At 35.7% G+C, this 12166-nt stretch overlaps 1 protein-coding gene across 1 annotated transcript in view; it reads right to left on the minus strand.

Annotated features, from left to right (window-relative positions):
- The window catches only part of LOC106080811 (rho GTPase-activating protein gacU), a 110528-nt gene that overhangs the window by 64045 nt on the left and 34317 nt on the right, over nucleotides 1-12166 (minus strand). Inside the window, exon 3 of the mRNA XM_059364543.1 lies at nucleotides 948-986. Within this exon, the coding sequence (XP_059220526.1) occupies nucleotides 948-975 (28 nt within the window). The 5' untranslated portion in view covers nucleotides 976-986. The remainder of the gene's footprint in view (nucleotides 1-947; nucleotides 987-12166) is intronic.

The raw sequence follows: 12166 nt of genomic DNA on the forward strand, positions 1-12166 counted from the left end.
GAAAAACGACGTAACTTTAAGTCACACAATATCTAGAATATTGTCAATTAATTGAAAATTTCATTATGCAAATATGCAGCAACAGCTAAAAGGAAACACCTTCTTCTTCCTCTTCTTAGAAAATTATTATCATTAATTATCAACAATTTGAAATTTTCCTTTCTACGGGTGATACGATGAAGTAAGACTAGCACTCATAGAAACAATTTCAATGACTTCAATATTTGTGTGAAGGAATTCGATAGTTTCATCTTTTGAGATAGTGTAAGAGGTCTTACACTCAACTTGAGTATTAAACAAGGGTATTAATTATTCGAAAACGTTATCAGGAGAAAATATTTTAAGGGTGAAGTGTGATATACTTATGTGTTGCAACGAAAGTAAAACTGTAAAATGACTTTAGATATAAAAATTATTGATCACTTGCAATCGTAATTCATATCTTTTGACCCATAAAACTGTAGTCAACCCAGTAGCAGAGTTGGTAGCGTGCTCAGATTACCAGTGCGGTAGTTCGATTCCCACCAGAGACCAGAGTCTGTAGCTACTGTGGTATCACGAAGAACTTAAAAAGTCTAAGTGAGTCTCTTCAGAACATAGACTGCCACTTCAACCCAAAAAAACCCAACTCCAACAATTAAGATGATATAAGATGGCATCCAAATTCGATGACGAATAAGTCTGCTATTCGCTTCAGAATTTTAAGCTAAGGCACTTTATGAAACTATCTTTCCTTAGGGTCTATTCCCAAACCGGACGAGCTTGTTAATAATATAAGTTAAGGTTATATAGCTCGAAATTTCAAGAATCAAACAAATTCGCGTTAAGTTTGTCTGGGAATAACAATGTTTAAAGGCATTTTTATAAAAGAACATAACATGACCTCCCGTACAAAAATTTTAGAAGCACATTCAAAAACACCATACAAATAAAAGGGTTGTACTTACATTTATTAATTTGTCGTTTTTTCCTCATTTATGTAAGCTCTGAAGAGAAAAGAGAATAATTTAAAAAGTGTAAATACATAACAATAAGACTTTTTTTACATAAATACATTGGTAAAAAATAAAATAAAATAAAATAAAATAAAATAAAATAAAATAAAATAAAATAAATAAAATAAAATAAAATAAAATAAAATAAAATAAAATAAAATAAAATAAAATAAAATAAAATAAAATAAAATAAAATAAAATAAAATAAAATAAAATAAAATAAAATAAAATAAAATAAAATAAAATAAAATAAAATAAAATAAAATAAAATAAAATAAAATAAAATAAAATAAAATAAAATAAAATAAAATAAAATAAAATAAAATAAAATAAAATAAAATAAAATAAAATAAAATAAAATAAAATGAAATGGAATAAAATGAAATGGAATAAAATAAAATGAAATGGAATAAAATAAAATGAAATGGAAAGGAATGGAATGGAATGAAATGGAATGGAATGGAATGGAATGGAATGGAATGGAATGGAATGAAATGGAATGGATTGGATTGGATTGAATTGGATTGGATTGGATTGGATTGGATTGGATTGGAATGGAATGGAATGAAATGAAATGAAATGAAATGAAATGAAATGAAATGAAATGAAATGAAATGAAATGAAATGAAATGAAATGAAATGAAATGAAATGAAATGAAATGAAATGAAATGAAATGAAATGAAATGAAATGAAATGAAATGAAATGAAATGAAATGAAATGAAATGAAATGAAATGAAATGAAATGAAATGGAATGAAAGTGAAATGAAGTGAAATGAAATGAAACGAAATGCAATAAAGTTTGGTTTCTTTCTTTCTACACTACAAAGCAAAATATCCTTGAGAGCATAGTTTCACCTAAGATGCCATGCCTTTTCAGAGATCCTACCGATGAGTTTGCTGTGGCGCCTAACGTAATAGCGATGTAATTAACCAGTCAAATGCTATTGCAGCAAACACATTTTCTGCCTAACTTTAAGAATAAGGTTTTTTGTTTTTCTATTTGTAATAGAAACAGAGAACCCTACGGTCTGCAGCCGGACAATATCAGATTGTGTTAAACAAAATTTCATAAACATTTTGACTTAAGAGAAAATTTCATTGAAATTTTGTTGTTATAGAAACTTTTAAAAATTTCTTAACACAGGGGTCGAGGGGCTTAACGAAACTAAACGAGCCAAATTTCAGAGACGACATTGGAAATTCGGTCTTTATGGGGGCTATATCAAGATAGTGACCGATCTGGACCATATTCGATGCGGATGTCGAAGGTGCTAAGACAACCCACTGTGGCAAATGTAATTTTCTAAAACCCAGGAAAGGGCCAAAACCTAGGTCCATAATGCCTTCTAGGCTCTTAATAGTAATTTCCTTTAGTAGAGTAGCAAGAAAGAAAGACCGCATAATTTGGTAAAAATTTTAATTATGTATATTGAAACTTTTATCCACATACTACTTCTATTGAAAATTTGTCAATAAATTATGGTAGAAAATTGATTTTTGATGTATTGATTGGATGGTTTGCCAGTGTGATATATACTTGGCATTGAGGATGTCAACTTGTCTTCTTTTTGCATTCTTTCTTTGTTTACCTTTTCTCCTATTTGATGTCATTTTCAATGGGCAGATTTTAAAGGCCACCGTAGCGCAGAGGTTAGCATGTCCGCCTATGACGCTGAACGCTTGGGTTCGAATCCTGGCGAGACCATCAGAAAAAATTTTCAGCATTGGTTTTCTCCTCCAAATGCGGGCAACATTTGTTAAAACTTCTCTCCAAAGAGGGTCGCACTGCGACACACCGTTCGGACTCGTCTACAAAAAGGAGGCCCCTTATCATTGAGCTAAAACTTGAATCGGACTGCACTCATTGATATGTGAGAAGTTTGCCCCTGCTCCTTAGTGGAATGTTAATGGACAAAATTTGCATTTGCAATTTGCAGATTTGACATCGCCAATGATGTTCATGGGGCCTATCCTATATAGAAACTGTCATATGTCACATTACACTAAAAAGTCTCCCAGAGTTCCTTTCAAATTGTTTAAGCAGATGTCTTTCAAAAAGCCAATTTGGTTTGACTAAGTGAGCCCTTACACAAGGAAAAATGTTCGTCATAAAGGTAAATATTATGAAAATGTTTATTATTTTAATGAAAAATAATCAATATTGTAAAAATTTTCTAAGAATAGAAAAGTTTTTGTATTTGGGAAATTTGGTTTCATACATATAAAGAACATATTCATAATATTTATAATTTTTTATAATTTATGTAAGCTTTTCATATATTAAATATTTGATTTTCATAAATTTTATGATAATCCTATGAATCATGTTACATTAATGTTATGAAAAGTTTCATTGGAGCGAAATGAAACACTTTTTGAAAATGTTTCCAAAAGTTATTAATATCATCTTTTTTTGTAGAAGAAACATTCATTCGTCTCTTTGGCTTCTTTCAATGTAGTAAATTTTTGCAGAGTTTTGTGTTAAAAGTACCCGATTTAGGCCCAACTAAAGTTTTTTTACCTCTTAAATACTAGGTAATTGTGTCACATTACAACATCATCCAACACATACTCACCCAAACACAATACAATTTCTTTTTCAAAACAAAAAAAAAAAACTAACTAACCAAGCATATATTAGATAAAATAGTAATAACGTCAGCCACAGGTATCCCTGACAAGTAGTCATGTATGTGCGTACATAGCCGGCTGACTACATGAGTATGACGTAAACGTATTAAAAAGCTAAGAACTTCAAAAAAATGTTTTCGAAACTGTTTTCTGTATGAATATTTAAAACAGCACAATATGTAGGTTAAAGTACGGTTAACATTTAACTCGATTTGTTTGAACAGCAACGACGACGACAACAAGAACAACAACGACCGACAATAATAATTTGAGCAACTCTCACAAACACCCAACCCAGCGACCCACCAACCGACATAGGAAAGGCCGCCAACAACGGCAGATATAGAAGCTGAATACTTTTTGAGAAAGCTTATGTAATCCCCACCACAAGACTTTGGTTGGTTGATTGTTGTTATTATTATGACAAACACCAACAACAACAACAATTGCACAAAAAGAACACACAAAACCAAAGCCCAAGCCAACGGTTGAGCTCAAACATCAGCCAACGCATTCGTAAGAGAGTGTGTGTGTGTATGTGTTTATTTGCCTTCTGAGTTCTTACTTTCGCCATCACCACATGCAACAACAAGACCAGCAGCTTATAACACAAAGAACCAAATACACTGAGAACTTTCAAGTATTGCGATCGCCTGTGAAGATACGGCATGAAAGCGAAGCAGACGCAAAGCAGCCAAAATAAAAACGGGGTCTCCACCAACTTGAAATATGGACAATTTACTTCTATCTTTCACTCTGTAATTCTTTACGAAACCAAAATGATTATGAAACTTTCTTCGTACGTTGTTGTTGTTGCTGTTATCGTTTTCTTGTGTTCTTTTTGTTGATTCTTTTCTTTTTTTTTTGTGTGCTCAATTTTTTTTTTTTTTTTGACTGACTGTTGTAAATGTGGTTAACGTAACATTTGGCCGGTTTGTTCTGTCCGTCCATCATCACTTGGCGCTTTCAATATAGAATTGGGTCAAATAACGGATTTCTTGATTCGTTAAATAAGATCAGTAACAAACGACAACTGGCGACTCCATACAAAAAGCGAATTCAGCGACACACATAAAACCAACGGAAACAAACAGCAGGCACAGTGTTACGTTTTAAAGTAAAAAAATGGGAGAAAATGTGTATTGTGTTAATGATGGTAGACACGTGATCGTTGTGACATTTAAAGTTAATCTGGCAATGAGCAGTAGAAGTTTTAGAAAAAGATTTGTCTTCTAGATTGAAACTATGCTCTCTGAATTCACTAATAGAAGGCTAGGTCACTTGCGCAAACATAAAGTGGCTAGGCCCCATGAATATCGTTAAGGATGTCAAAACTGCCGATTTGAAATGTCATTAAATGGGAGAAAACGTAAACAAAGAATGAATGTAAAAGAGAACAAGTTGACATCCTCAATGCCAAGTACATATCACACTGGCAAACCATCCAATCAATACATCAAAAATTAATTTTCTACCATAATTTATTGACAAATTTTCAATGGAAGTAGGATGCGGATAAAAGTTTCAATATACATAATTAAAATGTTTAACAAATTATTCCGTATTTCTTTCTTGCTGCACTGCAAAAAAAGAATTCTCTTAAGAGCATAGTTTCTACCTAGAAGATATATCTTTTTGACAACTCCTACCCATGCGTTTGATTGATACCAAACAAAATCGTGGTCTAGGAAACTAGTTAAAAAAATCACTGTCCCAAATTTCGGCGAAATCAGCCAATAAATGCGCCTATTATGGGCCCAAGACCTTAAATAGAGAGATCGGTCTATATGGCAGCTATATCCAAATCTGGACCGATCTGTACCATATTGCAGAACGATGTCGAGGGGCCTAACACAACTCACTGTCCTAAATTTCAGTAAAATCAGACAATAAATGCGCCTTTTATGGGACCTTAAATCGAGAGATCTGTCTATATGGCACCTAAATCCAAATCTGGACCGATCTGGGCCAAATTGAAGAAGGATGTCGAAAGGCCTAACACAATTCACTGTCCCAAATTTCAGCAAAATCGAATAATATATGTGGCTTTTATGGGCCTAAGATCCTAAATCGGCGGATCGGTCTATATGGGAGCTATATCAAGATATAGTCCGATATAGCCCATCTTCGAACTTAACCTGCTAAGGGATAAAAAAAGAATCTGTGCAAAGCGTCAGCTCACCATCTCAATTTTTAAAGACTGTAGCGAGATTTTAACAGATTTCAAAAACAAAAAATCTAAATTTTGGATGGGGTACCTAGGGGGGCAGCCCCACCTCCAAAACCTGCCAAATATATATGTAGACAAATCATGACAATATGGGACTCAATTGAAAGGTATTTAAGAGTAGAAAACGTATCTGATATCCAATTGTCGAACTAAATGTTTGGGGGACCACCCCAACCCCCAAAACACCCCAAAATGTTTACCGACCTTGGCAATATGGGACTCAAATGAGAGGTATTTCCGAGTAGAATACGAATTTGATATCCAAATGTAGGACCAAGTTTCTGGGGTCCACACCTTCCGCAAAACGGACCCCCAAACAGTACTTATTTACTGATCATGGGAAAATTGGACTCAAATAAAAGGTATTGAAGTGTAAAAACACCCCTAAATCGGGCATATTTACCAACCACGTCAATGTGCGGCTCAAATGAAAGGTATTGAGGGGGTAGATACTCCCTAAAACATCCCACAAACAACAATTATTTACTGACCATCGCAATATGGGGCTCAAATAAAGGTATTTGGGAGTAGAATACGAATCTGATATTCAAATATGGGACCATGTATTTGGGGCACCGCCCATTTCCCCAGAAACCCCACCAAGGACTACAAATTTTGAGGCCAAATGTTTGAGGACGCCTTATCCGATAAACTCCCCTTAAACCAATGGCAATATGGGGCTTAAACAAATGGCATTTGAGAGAAGAGCACGATGCTGGTACTTTTTCTGGGCCAAGAGTCTAAGGGACCACCTCACCATCGAGATCACCCCTAAATCGGACATCATGACAATATCGAGCTGAAATAAAGACTTTTAATAATGCAGTATATGTAACTCCCAAACGTTAATGACCCTAAACCTTGGGAGCGAATTCATAGACAAGTAAAAATATTCAACGGATTATTTTGTTCCATATAAATTAAAAGAAGGCGCAGCGGAGCGAGCCCTCTTTCGGCTAATTTTCTATAAAAATTAAATTTTAAGAAAAATTTCTACAAAAATAAATGCCTTTAATAATGCCTAAAAATAAGCGCCTTTATGCCAAAAGTGCAGAGAGTGGGCAGAAAAAGAGTTTTCAAAACTCATAATGTAATATGCAGTTCACAAGTAAAAGAGAGAGAGAGAGCGAGGAAGAGAAAATGTTCAGTAAAAAAAATATCTTTTTGGTGGGGGAATTAAACGACCCTAATTAAACGAGAACCGGTTGAGCGGCACAGCTTTAGAATGCCAAACTACTTTTACACACCAGCAGCAGGCGAAAACTCTCTTTTGCTCACCACTACTCCCCTCCCCACCTATGACTGAGTGAGTGTGTCGTTGTTCAGAACTTAATTTTTTTCTGTTTGGTAACAACGAAAGTAGTTTCTGTCGTCACATCATTTCTTAACTGTTCCGCCCCGTTCATTTGTCATTCTGAAATTCGGCCACAAAAAGCCACTTGGATGAGAACCAAGAAAAGAAAAAAACACAAGGCGATATTCGGAGGTGGTCTGCCGCCAGATCGCACAAATGTTGTTTTCATTCCAACGACATCTCAGAAATGGAGAAAGTGTTACACACGCGTTTTTTTATGTCTTTCTTTTTTTTTTTTTTTTGTTTGTTGTTTGGCTTAGTTTTTTGTTTTGGTTCCTCTGGCCATGGCTTAGTGGGCCATTCACTCACTCGCTCATACCATTCTTTAAGTCTTGGTGGCTTTCGTTATCACTTGGCCATTTGCAAAGCTTGCTCCATGGAGTCATACCGAGTACAAGTACAATTTGGTATTCTTTGCAGGCCGCTAACAACGCGTTGGGCATACATAAGCGAGACTAAAAGAAGGTGCCCAACAATTGCCATTATAAGGCTTAGCATGACTTGTGCTGCCGCTGGTGGCGGTCTTCAACACTTCAAAAATCGTCAAAATTGTCTTCTTCTTCTTTATTCATTTGCCAATGACACAATGACCGGCTGTCAGAAATGTAAAAGAAAGAACGCAATTTCATTTTCAATATGAAAATTTATTAGATTTATTTATTAGATGCAGCAGCAGCAGCTGCAGCAACAACAAAACGACAACGGCAGCGGACATTTAAATTTTTGACCGCTTCTCATTGTTGCTGTTATTGTCATACGAGTACACCTACGTAGCCACGTAGCAGCACATAAGCACTGCTTTGGGGCTTCGAAACCAAAACATTTTCGAAAATATTCTTTTGTCCATTGACGGCAAGTTTGTAACAAAAAATGAATTGGTGTTGTTTTATACGGGGCGGGTTATTGAACTTGGCTTTTTTAAAAAAAAAATTTATCTCTTCTCACACAGCAAACACAACAACCCACACACATTAACTCATACCTAAGTGTTTTGAAGTGAACATGCATATGTGAATTTCTCCTCTTATTTCGATAATTGCAAAGTGCTGATGGTAGCAAGCAAACAACCGGCAGATAGATTTTTTTATGGGATCTTTTACACTGAGAAGTGAAATTGTAAGCCAACGGGCCAAAATGCCAAATCAGCAGGGAAAAGCCGGCTTACCAATACGTCTACAAAGATTGCGAATTATGCCATACTTGATTAACCTATTCTCAGGAGCAGTACGAATTCGTCTCTGCAAGGGGCCTGATAGAATTTTATGTTATTGATCAGGGGGCTTTTTTTTTGTGCAGATGTTGTCTTCATAAGAAATTTTTTTGTCAAATTTGAATTTCTATAGAAAATGTTTGTCGAAAATATTTGTATTGTTTTTTCTTATTAGTGGGATCAGAATGCGGGAAGTGAGTTTTATTTATCTCTTGTTTCGCTTAAGAGAAAAGTAAGCTTAGAGAATGCCCTTAAGTTGGTCACCTCGGCATTTCGAAAATTATTTCGTGCTACCAAATCTTCATTTGTGGTTCGATTTTCAATTTTTTTGCTGGATAGAACTCAAGAAATATCCTACAAAAAAGTCCGATGAAAATTGAGGCTTCCAGGGGCTCAAGAAGTCAAATAGGGAGATCGATTTATATGGGAGCCCAACTGGGTATAGACCGAACTGGACCGTACTTGGCGCAGTTGTAGAGAGTCATAACAGATATGCAAAATTTCAGCCAAATCAAATAAAAATCGAGGCTTGTAAGGGCTCAAGAAGTCAGATCGGTTTATATGGGAGCTATATCAGGTTCTCGATAGATACCGATTTGGACAGTTGTTGAAAGTCATAGCACAACACCACAAGCAAAATTTCAGCCAAATCGGACAAAAATTGCGGCTACCAGGAGCTCAAGAAGTCAAATTGGGAGATCGATTTTTATGGGAGCTACATTATGTTCTTGACCGATTTGGACCGTACTTGGCCGGGCCGAATCTTGGGAACCCGCCACTTTAGATTCTGCTAAAATATGTTTGCCCATCTGGTTATAGACCGAACTGGACCGTACTTGGCGCAGTTGTAGAGAGTCATAACATATATGCAAAATTTCAGCCAAATCGAATAAAAATCGTGGCTTCCAGGGTCTCAAGAAGTCAAATTGGGAGATCGGTTTATATGGGAGCTATATTAGGTTCTTCACCGATTTGGACCGTACTTCGCACAGTTGTTGGAAGTCATAACAGAACACTATGTGCAAAATTTCAGTCAAATCAGACAAAAATTGTGGGTTGTAAGGGCTCAAGATGTCAAATCGGGAGATCGGTTTATATGGGAGCTATATCCAAATCTGAACCGATATCATCCATTTGCAATCCCCAACGACCTACATCAATAATGTATCTGTGCAATATTTCAAGCGGCTAGCTCTACACGTACGACCGCTATCATGATTTCGACAGACGGACGGACATGGCTAGTTCGACTCAGAATGTCGAGACGATCAAGAATATATATGCTAGATCAATATTTCGAGGTACCTTGAGCAATATTTCGAGGTGTTACAAACGGAATGACTAGATTAGTATACCCCCATCCTATGGTGGTAGGTATAAAAAGGCACTAGGTTCGGCCCGGCCGAACTTTGTATACCTACCAACTCGGGTATATGTAAACCACTTTACGTCATTATCAGGTGAAAAATGCATTACTTAGAAACCCATAGCTGCTTTATCCAAATATGGTCCGATTTTGACCAAATTCGGCACGGACATTGAGTGGTCTAATAAATGCAAGTCACTGTTCAATTTTAGTTCAATATTGGTATATATCCAAATATAGACCGATTTGAACCACATAGGACACGTATGTCGAAAAGCCTAACATATGTCACTGTGCCAAATTTCAGCGAAATCGAAAGCGAAACCAAGACTTTAATAGATCGGTATATATGGCAGCTTTATCGAAATCTGGACCAATCTGGGCCATCTTCAAGAAGGGCAAGAAGGGGGGCCTAACACAACTCATTGCCCTAAATTTCGGCGACTTTGGAAAAAAGCGCCTTTTATGGGCCGAGAGATTTTTATCGAGAGATTTTTCTATATGGCAGCTAAATCCAAATCTGAACCGATCTGAGCCAAACTGAAGAAGGATGTCGAGAGGCCTAACACAACACACTGTCCGAAATTTCAGCAAAATCGGACTATAAATTAGCCTTTAATGGGCCCAAGACCTTAGATCGAGAGGGTTTTTTCTATATGGCAGCTAAATCCAAATCTGAACCGTTCAGAGCCAAACTGAAGAAGGATGTCGAGAGGCCAAACACAACTCACTGTCTTAAATTTCAGTGAAATCGGACAATAAATGAGCCTTTTATGGGCCTAAGACCTTAGATACAGAGATCGGTCTATATGGCAGCTATATCCAAAATCTGGACCGATCTGAGCCAAATTAAAGTAGCATGTCAAAGGGCCTAACACAACTCACTGTCCCAATATATAAATGTGGCTTTAATGAGCCTAAGACCCTAAATCGGCAGATCTGTCTACATGGGGGCTATATCAAGATATAATCCGATATAGCCCATCTTCATACTTAATTTTTGAGTATATGCGACTGAACAAATTGTTTATAAATAGAAAGAAAACTAAATTAATCAGATTTAAACCATACCCCGGCCATAATATGGACTTTAGCATCACTGTGGATGGAGAAACTATAAACGAAGTGAATGTTGTCAAATATTTGGGCATATATATGCAGTCAAACCTTAACTGGAATCATCACATAAATCAGCTAAAGTTGAAAATATCTCCAGCACTTGGATTGTTGTATAAGTTCAAATACAAGTTCGACGAAAGAACCAAATATCTAATTTATCAAACATTAATACAGAGCCATCTTAACTATTTGGCTGTGGTCTATGCATACAGGAACACAGGCGAGTTAAAATCATTGCAAAGGCTTCAAAACAAAGCTCTGAAAACTGTTGCAAACTTACCATTACTTTATCCCACCGTTTCATTATACGACAATGTTTTTCCAACTATTTTGCCAATTCATGGAATTTATAAGTTGCAGCTTCTTCTGTACGTATATAAATGCATTCACCACATAGGGCACCACACAATTGAATTTAATCTAAACCAAGTTTCATTCAACACCCGCAACAATCAACAGCTGAGAGTAGCATTGTGCCGCACAGAGACCACAAAACAGAGAGTAGAATATTCTGGCAGTCATGAGTTTAATGATATACCGAGCGATATAAAGTCTAACCCAATTTCAATTTTTAAAAGATTGCTAAGGAACTACCTTAAAACACAAACTGAAACACTTTTGTAAATTAAATTAATTTTCTTCTAATAAGATCATTAACCTTTAACATCGTTTAATTTATTACTGATCAAACATTGTATTAAAATAATTGAATTTTGTTATTTTGCCAACTAGCCTCTATTATGCCTAATGGCGCTGAGGCGTTTATAAAAACTAATTGTAAGTTTTATAACGTATAAGTAAAAAATAAAAAAAAAAAAAAAAAAAAAAAAACCTGTTTATGGACAAAAAAAAAGGAATCTGGTCAAAGTTTCAGCTCAATATCTCTATATTTAAAAACTGTAGCTTAATTTAACGAACAGAGAGACGGACAGACAAACAAGCGGACGAACGAGCAGACAGACGGACGGACATGGCTAGATCGGCTTAGATTTTTACGACGATCAAAAATACATATATTTTAGAGGGTCGGCAATGGATATTTCGATGTGTTGCAAACGGAATAATAAAATGAATACACCCTAATCTTTCGGTGGTGGGTATAAAAAGTAATCATCAATAAGTATGTCACAATGCATATTTCCCCTAATGTCTTTATACCCTCCACCATAGGATGGAGGTATACTAATTTCGTCGTTCTGTTTGTAACATCTCGAAAAATGCGTCTGAGACCCCATAAAGTATATATATTCTTGATCGT

The sequence above is a fragment of the Stomoxys calcitrans genome, chromosome 3 (genome assembly GCF_963082655.1).
Source record: "Stomoxys calcitrans chromosome 3, idStoCalc2.1, whole genome shotgun sequence".
Classification (NCBI taxonomy): Eukaryota; Metazoa; Arthropoda; class Insecta; order Diptera; family Muscidae; genus Stomoxys; species Stomoxys calcitrans.